The following is a 26,749-nucleotide window of genomic DNA, read 5'->3' on the forward strand; positions in this document are numbered from 1 at the left end:
GATCCGTTTATTCGAGGTGAAACCTAATTGGAGAGGAGTTGCTGCCCCGACGAAATTGCCACGCCGCTGCACCGCCCACGCGCCGCCGCCGCTGACACACACGCGCCGCCGTCGCCTCACCTTCGGACCAGCTGCCGTTTGGTGGTGTTCCTGCAGCCCCTAGGAGTGGTATAAAGCAGCTTGTACGTGATTCGTATTAGGTTTCGATTCGTCGAAATCTCACGCTACAAGAGGTAAATAAATCGAAACTATCGTAAATTAATTCGAGCATGTTTGTATGAATTATAATTTATGATTATGAGTAATATGTGATTACGTGTTTCGATTTTATTGAATGATGAATAAGCATGTTTCGTAATTTTCGGTTTTACGTGTTTTCAATTAAATCGATAATTACCATATGTATGGCGGAAGCGTTAAGGTACGTTGACTATGTGATTAGTTTATGCATGTAATCGAAACTAGTTCGATATAAAAAATTTAAATTCCGCTGCGTATACATGCACGATCCCCAACAGTTTCGACTCGGGTTTTTCTTAAGCAATTTCTTTACGTTTTGTTCTTTATTTTTTGTATACATTCTTTTGATATTATATTTGTTATGAACTAAGAATATTTTCTTCTAGGGTAATGAAACCTTGTCGATTTCGATTTCCACTTATGTTATGATTTGTTATGAACTAAGAATATTTGTTATGAACTAAGTATATTTGTTATGAACTAAGAATATTTGTTATGAACTAAGTATATTTGTTATGATTTCGATTTCCACTTCTGTTATCTATTTGTCGTGTTTTGATTTCGTTTATGTGTTTAGTGGCTAGGCTCTAACTACATTGGAGACGGGGGTCAGACTATTTTAGCGTCTGGGTTTACGAATAGGAATTTGGCATTAGATAATGGGTTTTTAGATCGTTTTTTATCAAACATTGGTGCATTTTACCCTAGAAGTACTTTTTCAATCGAAACCCACCCGTTAAAAGTTGTCGCTTTTCCATTTACGTCTATTCTATATTTGCATGTTCACAACTTTGTTTGTTGTTAATTATTAGGGTTAATCTCTATTTCGACCATAAACGATCGGCACGATAATATAATGACATTATTCAATATGTGAATCTATAGGTCCCTATGGATTGATATCCGGAACCACTGTTCTACAAAATGCGATATTGTACACTTGCGGTAATTTATACATAAGGAAAACGCGTATCACATTGCCGAGGTTGAACAGAAAATTTGTCCATGCACGAACAAATTTCTCTTTATATATGAGCAAAGGTACTCGAGTAGATCCGGATGAGTTATATACTCATCAACCATCGCCGCATGGTACTTTCAGACTCTTCCGTAGATAGTGAAGTTTCACCTCTTCGCCAAGCCCTACAAACAAATGCAATTCCTCGCAACTTATTGTTACCCAAACATTGTGCATCACAACGATCCACATTTTTATTGATATGCAATGTATATAGTAGATGATGTGAATCCGGAAACACAATGTCTATCGTCTTCATGAGTTCCAACCCTCTACCGGTCACAACTACACTCGATTTACTGTTTGAGACGAAAAGCCTATTCACATTATTCAATGCCCATAATGTTCTTCGTTTTCATGGCGCATAAATGCCACTGCAACAATGGAATTCAGAATATCGGAGCAAACACCAACAGTCTCCAACAAAGGCATTTTGTACTAATCTATTTTGTACGTGTAGTCGAACAGTAGAATGTACGGAAGCAAACTCAACATTTCGACAGAATGAAGGTGAGCTCACATAAGACCAACAACTTCATGCATAGTTGGATCAATACGTATCCACTTATAATAGTTAAGTTTCTCAAGCAACCCAACCAAATGCTGCAGAAGTATAGCCCACCCCTAGCCTGCTTTTCATTTTCATTGTATATTTATTTCAAATGCACATCGTCGGCCAAGTTCTCATTTTCAAGTGTGCTAAAATCTTCTTTCACGGCACATATTTTTTGCCAACATATGAGTAATGACTAATGACCATCTCCTCCTGTAATATTTTAGTCGACCCATGTCCCCACAAATATAAGGGATCAGGATTATGCTTACGATATAATATTCTAAGTTCATATTTATCCCCGTAATGTTCAGCACCCACCAACTGAAAAGCACTATAACGTTTTTTTTGTACCATGCCATGTCGTACATTTCACATCTATGTTCACTGCGGTTATTTGCTTTGGCCCAAATAGATCACACGTCAGATATAGTCTATTATTCTTAGGAGTACTTTCTTTCACCAACTTTACACCAAGTCTCTTAGTGATCGCTCTCGAGTCTCGCGCAATCTATCAACTCATTTCTCGAGTTAAAATAAATTCGTTATTACAAAATAATCACTATGATCAACTTCAAATGTAGACGAATTTTGTTTCTCTTCCTAAAAAATAATTAAACAAAACAAAGTTCATTAGGAAAAAAAAAACCCGAGTTTGTCCGCGCCCGGTTTGGGCGCCCATAACCATGATCTGCGCCCAAATTGGGCGTGTATCTCACTTTTGGGAGTCCAATTTGGGCGTGAAAGTAGATTGTACTTTGTAGGGGTTGTTTTGGTCTTGAGCCCTTTTTTTGAAGTGTTTACAACGAAAATAAACAATTTTTACCTCCTCGTGATGTGTATCCCGATCCTCATCCGATGCACTCATTTTTGTTTGTAAATCACTTCAACCAGGTGGGTTTTGGAATGATTTAAGAAATAATAGCTTCGGAGATTTTTTTTCTTTTTTAGAGAGATAAAGGAAGGGACAGAGTGAATTTTTCTGAATGGTATTCGTAATTATGGAACCATAAGTAGCAATCCCCAATTTTAATGTGCAGTTTTGTCTCCGTAAAAAATGTCATCTTATACAACCTTAAGCAATGAGGCGGTCGAATTTTAAACCTTCTAATTATTCTGGAGGAAACGTAATTTAAATAGCTCGTTTACTGCCAAAAAAAAAATATATTTTATTTGGAAATAATATAAAAAAAACATTTTGTGATAAGATATTTTGGTAATTTTTTAAAAGAAAAATCAGATATTTTATGATTTTTATGAATAAATTCAACTATTATGTAACTTCTTAGTATTCATGGAGTGAAATTGAATGTTTGATTTTTCCAGCACTGAATATGAACTTTTATGTAACAGACTTCAGAGTATTCACGGAGTGCACGTCACAAAGTCAAGGGTGAATAGGTCTATACTTTGCTACAACAGGTGAAATATATTTAGTAGATCTTTACTATTCATAATCACCATAAATGCCTATACACACGCATTGGTGTGTGTAGATCAACAGTAAAATTCATTCGAAATAACTTTCACGGGGTGTAACATAGAAATAACTTGAGTGAATATTAAAGTGATTGAGAAATTTTGCATCGCAATAATTGTACAGCTGTCGATAAAGATTCCTTCTCTTTTCATACAGACAACCAAGATACCCCCATTACACACGCTCGATCATCATCTAATAATAATGCCAAGTCATCTATTAGCATTACTACTATATACCTCAAACACTGAGGTATAATAAAAACATCACTAAATGCTCCCAACACAGAGACACACACACACACACACTCTCTACAGTGTTGTGTGTGAGAGAGAGAGAGAGAGAGAGAGAGAGAGAGAGAGAGAGAGAGAGAGAGAGAGAGAGAGAGAGAGAGAGAGAGAGAGAGAGAGAGAGAGAGAGAGAGAGAGAGAGAGAGAGAGAGAGAGAGAGAGAGAGAGTTTCGGGCACTGAGTGAACTTCAGAATATCAACATATTACTAAATTAAAAATGAAATAAATTGAAAATGGAAAAATCAATTTAAGGAATTGAAAATCCTCGCCGGAATATTCAAATATTTTCTTGGCTATTTTCTTAATTCTTGATTCTTCATTTCAATCTTTTTAATTTGGCAAAAGATTATGGACAAAAGTAGTGTGTATACCGAAAGTTAATCTTGTACTAAACAAAGACTAGAAACAGAAAAAACAAAACTAGAAAATTACCTTATATATATATATATATATATATATATATATATATATATATATATATATATATATATATATATATATATATATATAGTTCATTAATAAAATTCAATGAAATGCCAAAAATCAAATCATAAACAAAATATTAAAATTGATTGTTATGGCAATGAAATTGATTCCAGGGGTTGCTCTTGGAGGAGATCAATTGAGCATTCTTGATGGAAGAAAAGATGATGAACATTATAAGTACTCATCGAATAATAGTAATAATAATAATGGTTATAAAAAGAAAGAAGTAATAGAGTCGCGTAAAGCAGTAGTAGCTGCGGACGATGGGCGTTGCTCAGAAATCGGGATATCGGTACTGGAAAGAGGCGGACATGCGGTGGATGCAGCTGTTGCAACTGCACTGTGCCTCGGGGTTGTTTCTCCGATGTCTAGCGGAATCGGAGGCGGAGGTTTTATGGTCGTCCGATCTTCATCGACTACGTCCGGTGCACTTGCAATTGATATGAGAGAAACTGCTCCATCAGCTGCTTCACAGGTAATTTAGCTTCAGTCATGGTTTATTTATTTATTTAAAAAAATAAATTATTTTCTCACACTTTGTACATTATGTTAAAAACTTAAAACTAGATGTTTTTTTTTTTTAATTACTGTCATTTTTATTACCATAAAATCTCTATGATGGAAAAGCAAAAGCAAAAGCACCTCTTGGAGCTCACTATTTTGGGTGTAGTGAGATGAAAGAAATGTACTACATGAATATTTTTCTAAAACACAAAGAGGGTTTAAAAATAAAATAAAAATAATTAAAAAAAATAAGGAATTAAATTGGCCTTATATATATATATATAGTGCATATTGTACTATTTTTGTATCTTGTTAACACTTTCTAACGAATCGAAATCAATCATTTTGTTTGGTTGGTAAGATCAGTCATGATTAATTAAATATTCTGATCTTATTAGTCCAATAACTACTCGGATCCACCCCACAATTGTAAACAAAAATGGCTCTAATCTTAATTGTGAAATTATTTATTGGACTTGTCATGGTGCAACAATACAATTAGGCCATAGTATATTGTACTATTTTTCGTATATATAACTCTCTAATGAATCTAAATATGAATTCTCGTTTAGAACATGTACGACAACAATGCAATTGCCAAGTACGAGGGCCCATTATCAATGGCCATCCCCGGTGAATTAGCCGGACTTCACACCGCATGGCAAAAATACGGGCGTTTACCTTGGTCAACGTTATTTGAACCCGCAATCAAACTAGCCAAACAAGGCTTTGCAGTGAGCCCTTATCTCGGGTCCCGCATTGCCGCACAAGCAAAAAAGATAATGAACGACCCCGGCTTAAGACAAGTCTACGCACCGAACGGTCAACTGCTAAAAGCCGGTCAAACGTGCTTTAATTTGGAACTCGGAAAAAGCTTAGAAACAATAGCAGAACAAGGGCCTCAAGCTTTCTATAATGGAACCGTTGGAGAAAGACTTATCGAAGATGTGAGAAAAGCTGGTGGAATTTTGACTATGGCCGATTTGAGAAACTATAAAGTCCATGTTACGGACGCAGTTGAAGTGAATACTATGGGTTATACGATTTTGGGAATGCCGCCTCCTTGCAGTGGGACAATCGGTCTCTCTCTGGTTCGTTTTCTACTCATTTTCAACTTCATAAAATTGATTATTTTGTATTTTTATCTATTTATTTCTTTGGCATTGTGCACTCCTTTACTTAGGTGGTGTTTACAAAAACTTATTTAAAAGCATAAGTTAGTGAGTGTGAGTTAAGTTGATATTAAGTGTTTAATTCTAAAAGTTGGAGGTGTTTGTAAAAAAATTGAAAAATCAATTTAAATAGAAAAAAGTAGGTACATGGGTGCTTTCAAAATTATAGCTTAAAGCAGCTTATTTTATGAGAAGCAAAAGCAAAAGTAAAAGTCGGTTTTTGCAAACACCTTAAAACAGATGATGAGAAGAAAAAAAACTCATAATCTATTTCTAAAAGCTTTTGCAAACACCACCTTATTCTGATTGTCATAAAAATCTTATCATTTTTCTATTATCATAAACCCGATCGAATAATCAAAATTCAAAATCCTGTGAACTTAAAACGAAAACGTAAACGTGGGGGGATTCATGCTAATAAAAATAAAAGAGGAATTCTTATAGCAATTTGAAAAAAATTATATTTGCAATTCACTCTTATAATTATTGTGCAGTATTTGTTTATCTGATGTATTTGGTGTATGAGGGGTACAGATTTTGAATGTGTTAGATAGCTATAGAAGTTCAAATGCTGCTGAAGGTCCATTAGGCCTGCATCGTCTGATCGAAGCTATAAAGCATATGTTAGCTATACGAATGAATCTTGGAGACCCCGATTTCGTAAATATTAGCAAAACCGTTTCGGAAATGCTTTCGCCTTCCTTTGCTAAGAGTATTCGAGACAAGATATTCGACAACACCACATTCCCTCCAGACTACTATTTGCCTAGGTACACAATCCCCAGTATTGAAAAAAACAAAACAAATATTATTTATTTATTTTTTTTTTTTTTTTAAAGATGGAGTCAACTAAGAGATCACGGGACGAGCCATTTTTGCGTGGTGGATTCGGATCGAAACGCTGTTTCAATGACGACGACTGTGAATTATCCGTTTGGAGGTGGAGTGCTCTCACCTTCAACCGGAATCATTCTCAATAACGAAATGGACGATTTTTCAACTCCGGGCGACAAATCGACCGATAAGTTACCACCTGCTCCTAATAATTTTATTAGACCAAATAAGAGGCCTTTATCTTCAATGACCCCACTCATTGTCCTCAAGGTAATAAATATTCTTTAGCATATATATACTTTAATTAGATACATTGTCTAATTATTTATTTCACTAATGTAATTTATTATATAGGATAATCAATTAGCTGGGGTTATTGGTGGGAGTGGCGGTTTGGAAATTATTCCGGCGGTGGCACAGGTTTTCGTCAACCATTTCGTGTTGGGGATGGACCCTTTAGCAGCTGTTCAGAGTGCAAGAGTCTACCACAGGGTAATTTTATTGTATATATTTTAGAAATTAAAAAAAAAAATATCGAGACTTGAAAATGTTATATATATTTATATAAAATATGTGCAGTTGATCCCGAATGTTGTGTCGTACGAGAACTGGACGGTGGTGGACGGAGAACACATAGAACTTTCTGAAGAGAGAAAGGGATTCTTGAGAGAGAGAGGGCATCAACTGGATGCTAAAGCAGGGGGTGCAATATGCCAGCTTGTCGTTCAAAATCTTACGACGAATACAGTTGATGGTTTCGAGCGAAAAACGAAGCTAGACAATGTCGTACGTGGAGTACTGACAGCTGTCAGCGATCCTAGGAAAGGCGGCTGGCCAGCTGCTATGTGATGTTGCTCTACTAATAGTTGGCTTCTTTCAGTTTTAGGCATTATTATGTGTATGGCTAAATACACTTTGCACCTCTGAAGTATAGCATAGATAACACTTACCCCCCTCAACATCAAATATTTTATATTTTAAAATTAAAACATAATAAACATAACAATCTAATAATTATTGGATCATAAAAATTGAAAAGTAACTAAAATTAAATTATTGGAAAAAAAATTAATATATATTGTATAATAACGAATGAAAATATATTTTAAGAAATTATGAAATAAAATAATTTTAAATACTTAAGATTATTATTATTTATGTATTGATTTCTTAAAATTTACCGATTCGATTAACTGGTCCAATAACGATTAGATGTTATTTGTTAAATATGTACCCAACAATACAAGATACCATTTTTAAATTTTAAAATATTGCATTTTTCAACAGATGTTTTTAGTTGTATAATTTAATTATTCATTTAGTTATTATTTAAAATAAAAAAAGTTAAGGTATTAGAATTTAAAATACAAATTGAATTGAGCTTGAGGGAGTAAGTGTTACAGATGATACTTTAAGGGGGTAAACTGTATTTAACTCAGGGGCGTAAACTGTATTTAACTCTTATGTGTATTTCTACTCCTATTTGTTTTTTAAAGATTGGGAAAGAAGAAAGTCGGTCCAATTGATTTTTCAACCGGTTCTAAGTCTAGCCGATCAAACGGTCAATCCAATCGGTCGGCTAGAAGCTTAACTTGAGCTACGCGACAATCTACAGGCGAGAGGTCTTTTTTACCGTGAACGTAACAACTTACACACATAAATGATACAAATGCAATAAACCCGCAATATCTAATTTCGAAAACGCACTGGAGTTAAAAATAATTCTACGAAGCTTTCTCCATTAGCTGTATTGGAGAGAGAATGTTGGCCTTGCTCGTCTCGACAACGCATCCATTCATTACCATCTCCTCCAGCATGAAGTGCGCTTTCTCCAAATGAAACATTATATCCAGCTCACACTGCGAATACGACCACACAACTCAAGACTTAATTTTCTTCTTCTTTTTAATTTTTTTTTTCTTCGTCGTCTTTTTTTCTCTGATTAGAAACTTGCCACATTTCCGAAATGACGGTCCATCGTTTCAACTAGCAGGTGTATGAATTCCAAGATTCCAAGCTCATTCTGTAAACACAGTTATATAGAAAGCGCGGAGTTTAATAATTCCATAATTGCAAAAATCTATCAACATTAAATAATTACATTTAGGTTTCGATATACACCAATTCGACTCGTTATTTCAGTCGCATAAATAGTAGGCGAAATTACAATTAAGCGCATACCACATTCTAGCTTGATCGTAAATCTTATGTCGCTTAAAGTAATATTTAGCTTGTTCTGATTAGGAAACGAGCTACAATCGGAGATCTTTAATCGAGTCAAATGAAAGTGAGCTTGTTCATTACGAAATCATTTCCATCAGATTTATGGGAGAACAAAGAATTACAAGATATAATCGATGAAAGATCTTTCGGTTCGAGACAGCATGATTTACTTCTTCATTGTCAACTCCGACCAGGAAAAACAACGACGCGTATCGTCGATACACTACTTTGTAATTCAGATGCTCGACAAATGAACACTGTTTCAGCACAGAAACAAAAAAGTAAGATAAGAAATACGAGAAACAAACCAGTGTACCCGAAATACTGATATGATTTCTTTCGCTGCATTTTTTTTCTACAAAATTAAGTTAAGAAGCGAACAAGTCATTCCAGACGAGCAACGAAAGATCATTAGCATATCGTAACGTAAATGATTCAATTTTAAATAAAAATCAGTAAACTACTAAGATAATACATTTCAACATATCATAACCAACCATTTTTATTTTTTACTCAATTCGTCTATTTAGTTTTTCTTATCAAAATTATGTGCATAATACTTACATACCACATCACACCATCCAAAAAATGCCTTATTTACAATCAAACCATCAACCAAATCCAACGGGCAAAGATACAATCAGTAACTAACAGCGATCATAATATTTTGCGAAGAAATCAAATCAGTTTCCGATGAATCAATCATCGGATTTCAAAAGATTCAGACACACAACAAAAAAAATAAAGACAACGGCAACATAGTAATTAATAGGGAGCTGTTGTTCGTCGAGGTTTAGGTATTCGTAGTACTGTGCAAGGCGGGTCTGGCCTTGCTTGTTCACCATTACAACGAATCTTATCCCCATTTTCGATTTCCCGTTTTCTTTTGCAGAGTGAAGAATTTGCGGAGGGAGTGAAGATTCGGAATTGATTCTACTTCTCACAAATAACGTTTTTTTCAATTTGATGCCCTTAGTTTTTGAAGTTGCTAGAAATGCCCACTAAACTCTTAAGAATTTGTAGATTCAACCCACCTTGGAAGCACAACTGTACGGGTGTAAATGAGTCGAGCTCGCCAGATTTCTTGAACTCAAGCTCATCGAGATTTCATTTGATAAGCTCGAACTCAAGTCGAGTCAAGTCTGTCGAGCTCGAGCTCAGCTCATTTTATATTTTTTTTTCTAATTTTTACAGAATATTAATTTTAGTTTTTATTATAAGTTATTTATATGAAAAATAATAAGTTATAGACCAATTTTATATATATATATATATATATATATATATATATATATATATATATATATATATGTGTGTGTGTGTGTGTGTGTGTGTTATATACAGAGGTAAACTTGCAATAAAAAAAATTTCCACCGTACGGGCTGATTTACAATCTAAATCAGTCAGTCCGCTCAACAATTTTTCACACACCAGTATGGCACCATCGTCGAATCAAGTAAATAACAACAACCACAATTATGCAGCGAAAATCGAACAACATGAGTCATTTACGGACATCGTCCAACCATTATTAATCAACTAATGAATAATACAAGGAAAACCATTGGTACACACAATGAATCCTCACAACAGATGCTAACAATTGCAATCTGAGTCCCTCTATCTGAATGGGTCGGATTTGTGCACTCAAGGGCCTACAAATACAAGGTACAATGTAATTTACACACTAAACTGTCAAGGGACACATGGCGACACACATGCCAGCCACTTGGCTAACTGTTACAACATTGAAGGGACAATTTCTAAGTACATGCGGGTGCACACCGCTCCGCAAATGCCTTTCATAACTTTCCAAGTCAATCAGCCGTTCGACCTGCCTAACCGACCTTCGCGGGCCCGATGGTCGATGTTGCCCGCACGCGCGCTAGCCTTGCCCACACTTGTCGTCCGAGGTTGCCGAGACTCGCCCATGCCAGCCACCAAGTCTTGCCATGTCGTTCTCGACAAGATCTTGGGCTATGCGCTTGCTAACACTCCAAAACCCTTGCCTGACTTTTCTTGGCCAAGCACCCCAATGCTTGCCAATCACTCGACCACCGTTTGGCCTATGTGCATCATGTCTTGTGCCATTACCTCTTGGCCTCATTTTGACTATAACTCGGCCACACTCGAGTCATAGTTGATGTATCCGTTTAAGGGGGTAACAGACCTCCCCACCGACGGCGTTCGACGCCCTCGTCGAACTATTCACCCGTTTCAAGTTCTCACAATACTTTGCCAACTCATCTACAAACTGCCACATATTCACCTCATTTTCCCAAGTAGCATCAAACACCTCTGAATGTTTCCAATGTATCAAAAACTCAGTCCTCCGGTTCTTCTTGCTCTGACTTTGGGTCTTGTGGTCCAGAATTTGTTGGATCTCTCTCTCTCGAATTCCTTTCAGACTACAGGTGGGGCTCTCTTCGCTTGCTTCCGAGTTTCATCAAGTAAATCTTGGTTGAACTTCTTCAGAAAACTCACATGCAACATAGGATGCACTTTCAATCTATCCCGCAACTTCAAACGATAAGTTTTATCAAGTACGAGCTTTATTCCACAATTGCAGAATATGGTGCGGTGGTTAAACGACATTTCTACTACAGTTTGTGTTATTTAAGAGGTATATTTTGAAATGCACTTTTGAACAGACTGTTTGGATAAAAAAAATAAGTCGAGGCAAGAATTAGATTATTTCTCCGTAAGACAATATTGGCCCGTATATATGATTGCATTCTTTAGCCAATTGTCCCTAAGATGAGTTTTGCAGCACAACAAGAGTAGAACTACAACGAACAGAACGTGAGTTTTGAACTTTCTAGACGCGAAAAAAGATATGAACAATTTGCTTTTGTATGAAGTGAATTGCTTGAATACGAATGAATGAGTTTTCCATTTTGCAGGGGCTCTATTTATAGGGTTGAAAAAGTTCTGTCCAAAAGACACAACTTTAGAAAAAAAAAAAGAGTGGAAAATATGTGGCATCTTTTCGCAAGGATCAAGCACAAATTCAACTTGAATAATCACCTTTCCGATGATGAGGTGCAACTTGACGCGCGTGCTGACATACAAGTATGTCCGCCTAGTGGACAATGATGTTATTTGAGGACACATGTGGCGCTCCAATTAACTAGAACTATTAAATTTGAATTAATTAATTAATTAAACCCACAAAACTTGATTAATTTTGAGTCCAAATAGGCCCAAATATTCCCAACGAGGGGGAAATCAGGTAGGCGGCGGTGGCACACATGTGGTTTTGCACTTAGCTCACATTTGTTTATTAATTATACTCTTAACAATCCATCTTCCATTATTTAAGTGTTCTCATCAAAACTCTTTTTTCCAATGTGGGATGTTATCTTTTCACCTTCCCATTTCTCATAAACTAATCTTATTTAAGTGTCCATTTTTATGCATTAATTTTTCATTCATTCAAAGTCAGTTTTGAGAAATTAACTACATTAGATTCATCTACTAGGAACATAGATCGTTAATTTAAATTTTATTTCCATTTTTTATAAACGGAACCCACTTAACTATTTTATTAAAATTGGGTTTACATCCAATTTTTCTAACAAATGTATTTGTTAAAGTGTTTTGAAATCGTTTGATGCTATTGCTATAATCTTCTAGGAGTTGAAATGCGCCGACATCTTTGTTCGACTCTTCAACTATTTTGTTTGGATTGCAAGAATCCGAAAGAGATACAAAGGCGTCGTTTGTGTTCTATGGTTTATTCAATTTCGTTCATATTTCATATCCCATAACATATTTACATAGCAAGAACCGAACCGGTCAAAAACAATATTTACATATCCAACATCCCACAAACCAAATCACAAGATATAAAAAATGTATAATCATATCAATCTCAGTATTTTTAATTCCATCACGAGGTATCCATCGCACATAATCCTACCACAGAACCAAAAGAGGCCTTGTCTTTTAAATAATAAATGTAAATTTAAATTGATTCTTGACAACAACAAAAAATTTGATTTTAAATAAATAAATAATTCTTACATAACTTTTCTTGTGTAAGAAAATCTTGCTATGAGATACATTATATGATAATAATTGTGGTTTTGTTATTAATCAATCTAATGGTTCTAGACTTCTAGGAGTTTTGAGTTTTGATTCCATTAAGTTAAGGCTTGGGTTGGAACAAACAGAATTTTAACTAAAGATTTGTTTGATAATATTAAGCACTGAACACTGAATGTTCAATACATAACTGAATGATTAAGATGGGCGTCTAAACACTGAATGCTAAACGTTTAAGTTTGTTTGTGAACTGAAAAATCTATTGCATCTGACTAATTTTACGATATTAACCTTTATAATTTAAGTTTGTTTGTGAACTGAAAAAGCTATTTGTTACTAACAAAATTATTAACTATGTCCATTGTGATTATTATATTATATTTCTTTTCACAAAATTTATCTAAATTATACATTTATTATATATAAACAATAAAATTTTCAACATAATTCTAATCCTTTATTGTAAAACTAATATCTGTAACAACGTAAAAATGGAAAATAAATAAATTCCAATACTTCAATAGTGCAAGGATCAAACTGTGGCAAATCAGATTTTTATTATTAAATAATGAATCAAAACAAATTGCATAATGCAACGACTATATGCAATTATAAAATTTACTTAGCACAAGACCGAACTAAATTTTCTACCAAATGAACAGTAAAAAAACTATAATACCCTTAGTGAAAAAAAACAAAACAAACTTAATTAGACCAAATTACTATTGCAAGACCCAAAAAAAAGAAAAAAAAAGACAGAATTGAAAAAACGTGAGGGAAGAAGAGGAGAACCTGCTCTGCAGTCGACCACCGACGTCGTTGTCGCCGTTGCAGTCGACCACCGCCACAACCCCCGCCGCCTACAATTACTGCCACCACAACCCCCGTCACCACAACCCCGAAAAGCATGTAAGGAATTACCTTTTGAATTAATTTTTTTGAGGAAAAAAAATATGATAAGCATGAGTACCATTGAGATTTTGTTTTTAGAATAATGAATACAAGTCTATTACTAACATAGTTGGGGTTTCTGTTAGGGGTGAGAAAAAAGAACCGAGGAACCGAACCAAAAATCGAAAAAACCGAACCAAATTGCACCGAACCGAAGTATACACCGCATACTCGGTTTTCAATTTTATGTGAACCGAAAAATTCGGTCCGTATTCGGTTTTTCAAGTTGGGAACCGAACCGAAACCAATACGACGTCGTTTCATTAAGTATATATATACCTGTCTTTATATTTTTTTTACTTTTACATAGAACATAACGGAGAACGCACAATCACAGATTCACAGATACAAAAAATTATACCCGACTCCCAAACTGAACCCTAGCGCCGCTCTCTAATTCTCCATCGATGTCCTCGGACTCTGACCAATCGCCGGTGACTCGCCGCCCTTGAAATTCTCCTTCAAGGTTTCACTGTTCAAAAATCACGCAAAGGGTAAGTTGTTTTTCTTTTGTTCTTTATCTTTTATGTGTTTAATCAATTCGTCTACAAATTTTTTCTTTTATTTTGTTTTTAGCTAAATTTATTTTTGGGTTATTTCGTGTCTTACTCTTGTTGTTGAATTTTTTTGTTAACCATCAAATAGGATGTTATTGAAAATTTAAAATTTGTTGAGATTTTAAATAATGGGAGAGATTTTAAATAATGAAAAATTGTACAGTAAATTTGTTTCTTGAAATCTTGACATGTTCTTTTTTTCTTTCACAATATCTGCTTTCCCACAGATTCTTTTTTTCCTTCAATAACATGTCATCCTCTTTTTTTTTTTTTTGATCCTTTTTTTTTTAACTTTTATGCAATAATTGTGTTTAATTTTATTTCTTATGTATATTGCGTAGAACTGTAGATGGAATTTGAGGATCAACTTGATGTGGACACTGTCCTGGAGAATAACGAAAATGAAACTTTGACCGAGGAACAAAATGACACTCAACAACAACAGGACACTGTAAATGAGGAACCAACTGGAAAAAAAGATGGTCGTCGAACTTCTTGGGTTTGGGATCATTTTCCTAATGTAAAGGGTGCATTGACCACTCAATGCCGTTATTGTAAAACGAAGATTATATGTGATACAAGATAAAATGGGACTGCTGCTCTTAGTACCCATTTGAAACAGCATTGTCGTACATCGCCTGTGTATGTGGGAAAGAGGGGCAAACCAGGGGTTGATAAAAAAAACAGTCAATCCTAAATCATAAGCCTAGCATGAAGGAGAATGATGCTTGTGGTGAGGTTACTACTCATACGTTTAGCCAAGAGAGATGCAGAGTGGCACTTGCTAGGATGTGCATCAAGGATAATAGGCCATTCAGTATCTTAGATGATGAAGGATTTAGAGAGTTTGTGCATGAGCTATGTCCTTTATTCAAACTTCCTTCTCGGTGGACTCTAGCTAATGATTGTTTGAAGATTTACCTATAGCTAATGATTGTTTAAAGATTTACCTAGATGAGGCCACCATTTTGAAGAAACAGTTGAAAGGGCAAATGTTATCTCCCACCACCGATACATGGACATCAGTTCAAAACATCAATTATATGTGTCTCACCGGCCATTGGATTGATGATAATTGGGTACTACGGAAAAAAGTATTGAACTTTTGTTGCATTGAGAATCACAAGGGCTTGACAATTGGAATGTTAGTTTACTCTTGCTTGCAGAATTGGGGCATTGAGCACGTTTTTACCGTGACGGTGGATAATGCTTCATCAAATTATGGGGCAATCAAATTCTTAAAAACCATGCTTAGCGGACCTGATGCAGTCTTGGACTGTAGGTTTCTGCATCTTATATTTAAGATGTTGTGCCCATATCTTGAATCTTGTGGTGAGGGATGGATTAGAGGAACAACACGTCTCTGTTGTCAAAATCAGAAATGCGGTGAGATATGTCAGGTCTTCTCCTTCTAGAGAGGCAAAATTCAGAGAGTGTGTCGAGAGAGAAAAGATAGATTGTACAAAGAAAGTTTGTTTAGACGTCGAAACAAGGTGGAATTCTACATATCTGATGTTGGAAACTGCCGAGAAGTATGCCAATGCTTTTGACAGGCTTCGGTCACTAGATTACAACTTTAAGGAGTATTTTCAAGCTGATAATGATGAGGAGGAATCTAATACAAGGAAGCGAAAGAGGAAAAAAAATAGATTTTTGGGACCTCCAAGCGAGAATGATTGGGCGAAAGCACGACACTTTATTAAGTATCTGAAGATTTTCTAAGATGTGACTAGTCTTATTTCGGGGAACAAATATGTTACATCGAACTTATTTGTGAAAGAACTAGTGGCGATGTATGCAAGCATTTCAAAAATGTGCTTGAGTTAAGATAAGGAAGATAGGGAAATGGCCGTCTCAATGAAAACAAAATATGATAAGTACTGGGATAACATTGATAACATGAATCTTTTGTTGTATATAGCTGTGGTGTTGCATCCTCGCAATAAAATGAGTTATCTTGACTTTTGCTTGAGGCAAACTTACGGAGGAGATACTCAGAAATCCAAAGATATAAGTAAAAATGTTCGTTCACTTTTGAATGAATTATTTGATCACTACAAAAAGAAATTTGACAAGGCGAATGGTAAAGGATCTTCTTCTTCTTCTAGTTGTGCTGCTTTTGATGATAAAAGTGGGGATATGAAATTTGATTTAGAATCAAGTTATTTGAAATTCTTGGAAGGTAAAGGAAATATCGAGAAATCAGAGGTTGAAGTGTACTTGTCTGATGGAATGGAAAAGAGAGATGAAAAGTTTGATATTTTGAATTGGTGGAAAATGAATTCTTTAAAGTTTCCGATCTTGTCTCAAATTGCTCGACATGTATTAGCAATGCCGATATCTACTGTGGCATCATAGTCGGCATTTAGTGTTGGCGGTAGGGTTATTGATCCATTTAGGAGTTCGCTCAGCCATAAGACGGCTGAAGCTCTTATTTGCGCTCAAGATTGGATACGGTCTTCGCCGACGGACATTGAGCTCTCTGATGCAAAACCAAGAAGCATGGATGTAGGAGATTTGCAAGAAAAATTAGAAAAACTTGAGATAGGTACAAGTTTTTAAATACTATTATTTTCTATACTGATGTATTTTTATTTTATTTACAAGTCTTCTATATTCTAATTTCATTTATTATACTTGAGATAGGTACAAGTCTTCTATATTCTAATTTCATTTACTATACTATTGTGCTTATTTTCTATACTGATGTATTTTTTTTTACTTATTTTGACTTTTAGAGGCATTTGCAAGTGAATCCAAGTTTTTTACCATGCCAGATTAATGTTTCTAAAATGGTAAACTTGTTTATATAAATGTGATTTCTTTGTTGATGTTACTAACTACTAATACAATTATATGTATTATGTAGGTTGGTACAATGTCTATGGAGTCGGGCATCGTGGGGGAGTTGGTGACTATGTCCCTCATTTTGCAGTATTTTTAGCTCTCGTAAACGAACTTTGGTAGATTTTTGCTATTGTTGGAAGAATATATTGTGGTATTGCTGTGTTTTTTTGTGTTTTTCAGCTGATTTTTAAATAAATGTTGCTGATTTTTATCCGATTTTTGGTTCCTCATTTCGTCTACTGTTGGTTGGTAGATTTTTCGCTACTGTTGGAATAATTATTTGTGTGGTTTTGCTGTGGAATAAATGTTGCTGCTATTTTTTTTAATGAATGTTGTTGTTGGTCCTTTTTATTTTGGTTGAAGTGTTGAATTTAATTTTTGTATATTTTTAGCTGAATTTGAATGAACTTAAATTGATTTTTGGGCCTATTTTGGGCCTAAGTTTGGGTTGATTTTTTTTTTTATTTCTGAATTTTGAGGTGCTTATTGATATTTCTGGGTTGATTTTTGGGCCAAAATTAGCCCAAAACCGAACCGAAAACCGAACCTAAATTGAAACCGAACCGATAGTTTAATGAACCGAAAAGGAACTGAAACCAACAAAAAACCGAACCGAAACTGGTCGGAACCGAACCGCAGGGAACCGATTGGTTTGGTTTTTGGTTCTTTACGAACCGAACAATTCGGTTCCGGTTCCGGTTTGTGGCTAAAACCGCACCGAACCGAACCGTTCTCACCCCTAGTTTTTATGAAAAAGTGGATGATTTTAAGGTTATATTCCACCACCATTCTTGAAGTCTAAAAAAAAACCGCGTAGTAAAAAATCAACATCTGTATTTTTTTTTGCCAAAATATCGATATCTAGATGTCGATTTTTTAACAAAAAAATCAACATATATATATGTCAAATTTTCTTCTTTTTTCTTTTTCTTTTTCTCTTTCTTCTTCTTCCTGCTCTTCCTCCCTCCTCCTCCTCCTCCTCCTCCTCCTCCTCCTCCTCCTCCTCCTCCTCCTCATCCTAATCCTCATCCTCATCATCATCTTCGGCAACGGTTAACGCTGTTCCTTCAGCGGATGGGCGGCGGCGGTTCTTCGCTCATGTTCTCCTTTTTCGGTCTACCCTTCTTGTTTTTTTTTTTTTTTTTTTTTTATTTTGTGGTACTACAATAAGGAAATTAGGGAAAATATACTGAAATAAAAATACATTGTGATAAGGGCTATATTAGTCATTTAAAGTTTTCCTCTAAGTAAGTTTGTTTAGTATATGGTCTTCCATCAAGTACAGTCTTGCCCTTATAACTAAGATTTAGGATTGCAAATATCCGTTGCCATTACATAAACAATCTATGAAACACCTGACAAACTAATAAAAAGGCCACCGCTTTCATTCCGAGTTATGTTGTCTTCAAAAAGTCCGCGGTTTTCAACAAAATTTAGGGGATAATTTTGCCTACATTATATTCATTTCTATTCAACCGACCACTGAATCAATAAGACTTGATTTTTCGGCTGAATCGGTCAGCACTAATTGGTTCCATTCAGAGTTATGTACCAAACAAACTGAATTGCTTCTATTTTCTTGATGGAATTAATTGCCTCTATACTCATCATTAAAAACTCAGACTAAACAAGACAGAACAGTAGGAGACGCGATCAACAAACTCTACATACTTATGTGAGAAGGAAACCCGAGCTTGAAAAGTTGCCATTCTCAGATCACCGTCTTGCGACAGACGTATAGGATCAGGCTCGGCGGTAAACATCAAATCCACCTTAGAGTTAGAGCCTTTGGATAAATGTCCAGTTTCACTCACCAGGACCAGCAAATTGTAAATTTTCATATGGGTTTTGTTGTAGACTTCAAGAGCTAAATCGGTACATTCATTGAGAATATTCTTTGTTTCATCATCACAACGGGTGCTGCAATCTGGGCCGTACAAGATTGGGACATCTTGAAACATACCTACGGGCTACTTCTTCTCCGAAACACTATCGACAGGTAGCAGGTGAGCAGGGTGGACAATCTTAATAGAAATTAGAAATTTATAACTGTCGTTAAGATTATGAGCAAAAACTACAAAATTTACGAGATTCTTATCATCATCATCAGGCTCAGGCTTAGCGATAAATTTTACAATCACCTTAAGTCCTAGTGCAGTTGCACTCAGCACTTCCACAACACTGTATCTCTTGAGATGTGTTTTGTTGTAGACATCAATAGCTAATGCGGTAGCATCGTCCGATTCTTTAATATCCAATGGACCACCTCTACATTTGCCTTTCATGGGGATCATCTTTGTTTTAACTTCATTCATCTTTGTTTTTCATTTCCCATGCGCCTATTCTTCTTCCTTCGGGGTCATAGTTTCGTCGACACAGTCTTCATGCCACAAGCCTAGATAGATTAGCCCATCTCTCTCTCTCTCTCTCTCTCTCTCTCTCTCTCTCTCTCTCTCTCTCTCTCTCTCTCTCTCTCTCTCCCTCTCTCTCTCAAAACCCTAGTCGTCGTGTATCCCCAATCGTTTGCTTGTTTGCTTTAAATATTATATATATAATATTTTTTTCTTATTTGACTTAATGTTTATTCGTATATATATATTCGTTTCTTTACACAATATGCTTACTTCAACTAATGTGAATTTGATTTTCTTATATATTTTTAAAAACATTTTTGCAGGTACTTACTTATCTGCATGCGAGGGGAGGTTGCTTGGTTTTGGTTGCAGAAGCTATGAAGAACTCAGAAGTGTGAATATGAAGGCCTACAATACATTTAGGGACGCATGCTACATATTGGGTTTGTTGCTGGATGACAAAGAGTACATCGACGACACAAAAAAAAGTAAGCAGATGGGCGAGCGCATACTGCACAAGATTACTGTTCGCTATTCTGTTATTGGTGAATAATTTGGGCAGGCCTAAGTATGTATGAGAAAAATGTTTGTCGGAGTTATTTGATGACATGATTTACAGACACCAAACACGTCATAATAATCCTGGTATATAGCTAATTGAAAAACCATAATTCATATACGACAATTGTCGTAACGATATAAAATTTATTTGTATGTTTAAATAATCCACATTCTTGGTATTACGTAGGAATATTTATAATTTGAGCAGCGTTAACCTTGTCGAAGGATAGCTTGAAGAATTATACCCTTATTGAGATTGAGAAGATACTGCAGAGCAATGGTAAGAGTTTTACTTAATTATGCACATATGCTTGTACCGATACATACAACACTAGACGACACAAAGAATATGTTAATACTTGATGAATGGGATTACAACGTCTCTGAAATGTGTGCCGAACTTCAAAAGTTCTTATCATCGATAACACCTGACTAGAAAAAGTTTACGACACGATCATGAATGCAGTGTCGAAGCACAGTGGAGGTATGTTTTTCCTGTACGGCCATGGGGGCATCGGGCAGACATTTATTTGGAACACACTTTCCGCCGTTGTTCGTTATGAGAAGGCAATTGTCATTAATGTTGCCTTGAGCGTTATTGCTTCATTGCTTCTACCGGGGTGGTAGAACATAACATTCTAGATTTGGACTTCCGATAATTGTGCATAAGAGCTCCACTTGCAGCATCAAACAACAAAGTCCTCAAGCAGAGCTACTGATTGGAGCAAAACTTATCATATGGGATGAAGTCCTGATGATGCATATGTTTTGTTTTGAAGCATTGGACAGAACTATGCGATCGATTTTGAATTCAGAAAAACCTTTTGGTAGTAAGGTTATCGTTCTTGGTGGTGACTTTAGACAGATATTACCTGTTGAACTTAAAGCATCGATGCAAGACATCGTACATGCTACGATCAATTTATCACCATTGTGGAGAGAATGTCGTGTTATGAGGTTGCACAAGAACACGAGGCTTCACTCGGATGCATCTTTGTCTAATGAAGATGAAATAAGAGAATTTGCCAAAATGGATTATGAGAATTGGAAACGGAGAAGCTGGAGATTACAATGATGGTGAAGCCTCGATTGAAATTTCCGAGGACATGCTGATTTGAGATTCGGATGATGCTTTTTCAGACCTTCTGCAGTTCGTGTATCCGGATTTGCTGAATAACATTTTCAATCCTGACTTCTTTTAAGGGAGGGCCATTCCGGGGCCTATAAATGAGAGTGTTATACATGTGAACGATTATTTGTTGTCGCTAATTGAAGAGGAGGAAAAGGTTTACCTGAGCTCTGGCAGTCTGTGCATGGACGAATCAAGTTCCGAGATTAATGCAGAAATTTGCTCGACCGAGTTTCTCAATACAATATTGTGCTCCGGTCTCCCCCCGCATGAGCTGAAATTAAAGAAAGGTGTTCATGTAATGCTCATTAGGAATATCGATCAAGCGAGAGGTTTGTGCAATGGAACTCGTCTCCAAGTTGAAAGATTGTGCATGCACGTAATTAGTTGCAAGGTATTGTCCGGTAAGAATGTTGACGACATAGTATTTATTCCTCGGATGACTTTGATATCTTCGAATTCCACATTGCCAGTTAAATTTCAAAGACGACAATATCCGGTGATTATATCATTTGCCATGACAATCAACAAAAGTCAAGGTCAAACTCTCTTGTACGTTGGATCGTATCTTCCAAGGCCTGTTTTCAGTCACGGTCAATTGTAGGTAGCATTGTTTCGGGTGAAGAGTAGATCTGGAATAAATATTTTAATCAAGGGCGAATCCGGTGAGTTTTCAAGTGTTACTAGCAACGTCATGTACAAAGAAGTATTCGAAACAATATAAATGTACACATCGACAAACAAATATATCAGTTTTCTTTATTCTTATTTTTTTTTGTTGATACGCTCACATATATATCAGTATTCTTTATCTACGTAATGTCTTCAACTAATATATTGAAAATGATGAAAAATAACAGGTTATTCGTCCTCTGATCGTATATATGATTGTAGTTTCGTTGTCTTCTTTAACAACATTCAGATTCATGTGCAAGACTAGTGCACTGCTTTGATTTAAGTCTGGGAGTTACTTGCTACATTCCAACGTGGCACGTGTTTAGAACGTTGTCAGTTTATTTTTTATATAGACTTTTCATTGATAGATTAAGATACAAATTTTTATTTTTTGTTCAAATGTATTCTTTACATTCTCATCATATACTTTTTTTCATTGGTTTTCTACATTAACTCATTTTGATTTTTTAATTAATCTACGTGCATCGCATGAGTGAGTTATTAGTTTTACATAAAAAATAAAACATTCATAATTTTAAATTCATTATAATTCACAATTAGTTGCTTAGTAAAATAATTTTTGATACCATTTGTGAGATAAGTAATAATCATCATTATGATCTTCCTTGTATTATTATTAGGGGGCAACTATTTTGAATACTAATTTTTACTTAGTTGAATACTACCAAGTTGAAAACCACAATTGAGTACATATTTATAAGTTTTTTCTTACTTTAATACCAAAATAAAAATAAAAGTACAAAAATACCCTTTCATACAAAATACTAATTACATCAATTTTTCTTTAAAATTACCTATTTGAAAACCAAATAAAAAAAAAAAAAAAAAAAAATTCAAATACAAAAAAACCTCCCTCCGTCCACCCCTCCCACGCCGCCCGACGCCGCCACCGCCGCTCCAACCATCGCCGCCGCCGGACGCCGACGCCAAACACCGCCGAACGCCGCCCAACGTCGCCCAAAGCCGTCGCCGTCGTCGTCTTCGAATAGTAAGTTATAGTTGTTTCGATTTTTTTTTCTTTAATATTTATTTAAGATTTGATTGTTTGATATGGGTAATTAGGATTTGGTTGTTTTAGGTTAGAATGATCGTTAATTAGTAATGGGTGCATCTGATTTCAGTCGATTTGAGCATTGATTTGAGATTCGTGGGTCGGTTCTTCGTTCACCATTTTCGACCTGTATATGTCGATTTTCGATGAATTTTCGACAGGTTGATGTCGAAAATTCATCCAAAATCGACATGTAGATGTCGAAAATGGTGACATTGTTGAATTTGGAATTTTTGTAATTCGACAGCTTGCTGTCGAAAACTCATCCAAATTTCGACAGCTTGCTGTCGAATTTGAACTGTGAAATTTTTATTTTATTTTATTTTTATTTTTTTTTTCCCTATTTTTATTTGCTTGTGTTTATATTATGTATATTAATTTTTATTTGTGTGTTATTTTGCAGTGGAAGAACCACGTGAACCTCGTATACCTCCGACTGTCTCGAACCGTAAGAAGAGGAAGGAATTATCCGATAGAGGCAAGGGCATAGCAGTCACGACCAAGAAAAAGACCACGACCAAGAAGAAGTCTGGAGAGGGTTCTTCGTCAACGAATCCGGTGCCGGCTCTACCTTCGACTGTAGAAGTTGGTGATTCGAGCAACGAACCGGTCCGAGGTCCCGAGATACCGGAATTGTACACAAAATTTGATAAGCACATTGCTTATCATATTGTGAACGGAGGGCCAGATCGTTCGGAGCGCGGCTCAGAATTTCGAATACGAAATCACACAGGAACTTTGAAAGGTTGGGAGCCGGCGCCGTTTATTACAGAGGTAGTACAAAGATGTGGTTTAATGTCAGTTGTACAGGCATCGTACAACACAGTGGACGGCCATCTACTTAGAGCCTTCATAGAGAGATGGCAGCCAGCTACCAACACATTTCACTTACCTGTTGGAGAGATGACCATCACACTTGACGATGTGAGTACGTTGGTCGGTTTGCCAGTTGTTGGGCGTACCGTATCTTGCGAGCGTTTGGTCCGTGATTCCAAAACGATCCCCAGTAGTTTGATGTTCGAGTTGCTAGGTGAGTACCCGGACGATGTTAACAAGAAGAAAGCGGTCAAGTTGGAATGGTTGAAGGCTAAATTTAGCAAAGTGACCATGAAAGATAGTGCGGAGAAGAGGACATACGCCATTCGGGCGTATTTGTTATTTTTGCTCGGGTGTACTATACTGTGCGACAAGACAGGCAACATGGTAAGCGTGGAGTATCTAAATCTTGTATCTGATTTGGATCGGATTGGCGAGTATGCTTGGGGCACTGCATGTCTTTGCCGGTCGACCTTTGCTAACAACTTTTTCACTTGGCTCCGTAAGGTTAGTCTTCTCTGGGTGGGTAAAATGTCTCAAATGGTTGCGCAATCGAGATCGGCACATTCAAAGAGCTTCTGGTATTCCGATAATTCTTCGTCGATGGTTGGTAGGATGACTTGGTCTGTGGTCGCGACGGGCTCCATACTCATGTGTTTCCAATACGAGCCTATTAACTCAAGTGGGATAGGACATTTGTTCACAACAACATACTCATGAAGTTCATGGCGACATGGTAGACTGTGGGTTGTTCGGATGGCGCAACTACAACCCATATCGCTCGGTTGCAATAGTTTCGCATTGTCCACCTCAACTTTGAGTAGTTGCAGAGCGTATTTTGAGATACTTCCACGAAGATCATTGTATATCAACGTTTTGAAAGTGTGCTCGTAAGTATTTTTACTTACTTCAAAGGAAGCCTTGATGTCATTGTGTTGTTCGACAATTTGATTGTGGACTTTCGTATACAAATCCACAAATGTGCCAGTTGAATTACGCACATCCCTTTTCATTCGTCCGTGTGCCCCCTCCACCCTATTAGAAGTGTACGTTCCAAAATGAGTATACTTATTTGTCCACACCGATACAAGTCTCTCCTTGTACGGATCCAACCATGAATTAGCTACATTTCTATAGCCGGGAGATAACCGATAAATGTTCTTTTCAAATCCTCCCAATCCTCATTGAACTCCTCTATGGTATTTCTTTCAATAAGAGCCGAAAAACTCGACTGAAATTGCTTCCATTTGGTGATGTCCTTTGGGAACAATTTCTTACAATTGGCCACTATATTCTTGTTCACATGCCACCGACACAACAAGTGATGACTCGATGGATACACATTGGCCACTGCTTTCATTAAACCCAAATCTCGATCTGTTACAATGCAATTAGGCCGAGGACAACTGGTCATGGCCTCCTTCAAACAACGCAACGCCCATTCAAAATTTTCCGTCTTTTCGTGGTCCAAGTATGCAAAGGCAATTGAGAACGTCTTGTTGGTACAAGTAAAACCCACAATCTCAAGAAATGGGAGTCCGTAACGATTGGTCTTGTATGTGCAATCGATGACGAATACGTACGGATACGACTGTGCCAACTTAATGCATTTCGGGTGGATCCAAAACAAGTCGGTAATCGCATTCAACTCGTTCGATCTATGGTACGAGAGGTATTCATCTTCTTTCAACTTGACGAACAATGATTGCAATTGAGATCTCCCATCCAATTCACTGAAATTTAACTTAGAGATAGTATTGTAAACTGTCTTCATACCAGTTACATTAGACGGGTCCTTTTGCTTCAATGCTCTTAGAATTGCCCTTGGTTTCACCATTGCTTTCTTCATAGTGTGAACAAAGGAAACATCCTCCTTTGATAATCTTCCAGCATAAGAGTGTCCGTGCAAGTTTTCGAATAAGTTGTGGTTGTGAATACCACTATGAACATCCAATTTCCACTCAGCCTTTTCATCATTCTTGTGTTCTCTTGTCCCCTTCAATTTAAACGGACAATTGCATTTCTTTGAACCGGTGCTCCTTTTTCCCGGTCTTTGATCATCTTCACCTGGTACCTTCTTGCCAACATAATGGCCCCCACGCTCACAACGAACAATCACATACGGTGTCCTACGTCCTCTATCCCCGTCACTCGAACCCCCAATCATTAACACCATTCCAATTCTTTTACATACTTCACGAACCCATGCCAATAAAGCTTCTTTTGTTGGGAATTTTTCTGACGTGGTAAATGAATGGGTGCAATCGATCTACACAAAAGTGTCGAAAATATAAGACAAGTAAATTTGCAACAGGAACCAAATCGACACTTAAGTGTCGAAAATTACCCACATTTTCGACACTTAAGTGTCGAAAATACCCCTAATTTTCGACGCCTAAGTGTCGAAAATGATACAATTTTCGACGCTTAAGTGTCGAAAATTTGGGTAATTTTCGACACTTAAGTGTCGAAAATTGTATCATAATTCGACACTTAGGCGTCGAAAATTAGGGGTATTTTCGACACATACACGTCGAAAAATAAGGGTATTTTCGACCTGTATGTGTCGAAAATACATGGCGAGTTAAAAAAAAAAAAAATTTCAAAATCGATGTTTTAGCTCAAAAAATACATGAATACATACCTGAATGGGTTCTCCTTGCTCGTAAACTACCATTCTATTGTCATTTGACGCCATTTTGCAAGTTGTGTAAGGTTTTGATTTCTTTTGTTTTGGGGTTTTTTAGGAGGGTTTTTGGGGAGGGAGAAGAAGGAGGTGGAGGAGGTGAGGGGTTTGTGAGTGAGGAGGGAAATGTTTTTTTTAGGTTTTTGATTATTTGGTATTTAAGAAAGAAAAATAGTATTTGTAATATTTTTTGGTTTTAATTTTCATTAAGGGCATTAAAGTAATTTACAATTAATTATTTATTTTTTATTTT

At 36.2% G+C, this 26,749-nt stretch overlaps 3 protein-coding genes across 3 annotated transcripts; 2 read left to right on the forward strand and 1 right to left on the reverse strand.

The window, feature by feature from the left end:
• The first annotated feature begins 4,083 nt into the window (after nt 1-4,083).
• LOC105969274 (glutathione hydrolase 3) lies at nt 4,084-7,609 on the forward strand. The gene is made up of 6 exons (XM_012994022.2): nt 4,084-4,543; nt 5,145-5,663; nt 6,279-6,514; nt 6,584-6,848; nt 6,933-7,070; nt 7,158-7,609. The coding sequence occupies exons 1-6, from the start codon at nt 4,160-4,162 to the stop codon at nt 7,425-7,427; spliced, it is 1,812 nt and encodes a 603-aa protein (XP_012849476.2). The 5' UTR covers nt 4,084-4,159; the 3' UTR covers nt 7,428-7,609.
• Nucleotides 7,610-14,034: 6,425 nt separating this feature from the next.
• On the forward strand, nt 14,035-16,889 carry LOC148767403 (zinc finger BED domain-containing protein RICESLEEPER 2-like). The gene is made up of 3 exons (XM_088824597.1): nt 14,035-14,293; nt 14,698-16,073; nt 16,185-16,889. Exons 2-3 carry the CDS (start codon nt 15,620-15,622, stop codon nt 16,712-16,714), a joined length of 984 nt encoding a protein of 327 aa, XP_088680723.1. The 5' UTR covers nt 14,035-14,293; nt 14,698-15,619; the 3' UTR covers nt 16,715-16,889.
• An 8,044-nt stretch (nt 16,890-24,933) lies between these two features.
• Nucleotides 24,934-25,986, reverse strand: LOC148767404 (protein FAR1-RELATED SEQUENCE 5-like). The gene has a single exon (XM_088824598.1). The coding sequence runs from the start codon at nt 25,984-25,986 to the stop codon at nt 24,934-24,936; it is 1,053 nt and encodes a 350-aa protein (XP_088680724.1).
• Nucleotides 25,987-26,749: the final 763 nt, after the last annotated feature.

This window comes from Erythranthe guttata, chromosome 10 (genome assembly GCF_056151865.1).
Source record: "Erythranthe guttata isolate IM_541 chromosome 10, IM_541, whole genome shotgun sequence".
NCBI classification, from domain to species: domain Eukaryota; kingdom Viridiplantae; phylum Streptophyta; class Magnoliopsida; order Lamiales; family Phrymaceae; genus Erythranthe; species Erythranthe guttata.

Bases quoted from the DNA above. Each gene is read 5' to 3' on its own strand.
- LOC105969274 (XM_012994022.2), top strand. From the start codon at position 4,160: ATGGCAATGAAATTGATTCCAGGGGTTGCTCTTGGAGGAGATCAATTG. The intron at 5,664-6,278 runs GTTCGTTTTCTA...TGAGGGGTACAG, and splicing joins GGACAATCGGTCTCTCTCTG to ATTTTGAATGTGTTAGATAG. The intron at 6,849-6,932 runs GTAATAAATATT...TTTATTATATAG, and splicing joins CCCCACTCATTGTCCTCAAG to GATAATCAATTAGCTGGGGT.
- LOC148767404 (XM_088824598.1), bottom strand. From the start codon at position 25,986: ATGGTGTTAATGATTGGGGGTTCGAGTGACGGGGATAGAGGACGTAGG.
- LOC148767403 (XM_088824597.1), top strand. From the start codon at position 15,620: ATGCAGTCTTGGACTGTAGGTTTCTGCATCTTATATTTAAGATGTTGT. The intron at 16,074-16,184 runs TCTAAGATGTGA...GCTTGAGTTAAG, and splicing joins TATTAAGTATCTGAAGATTT to ATAAGGAAGATAGGGAAATG.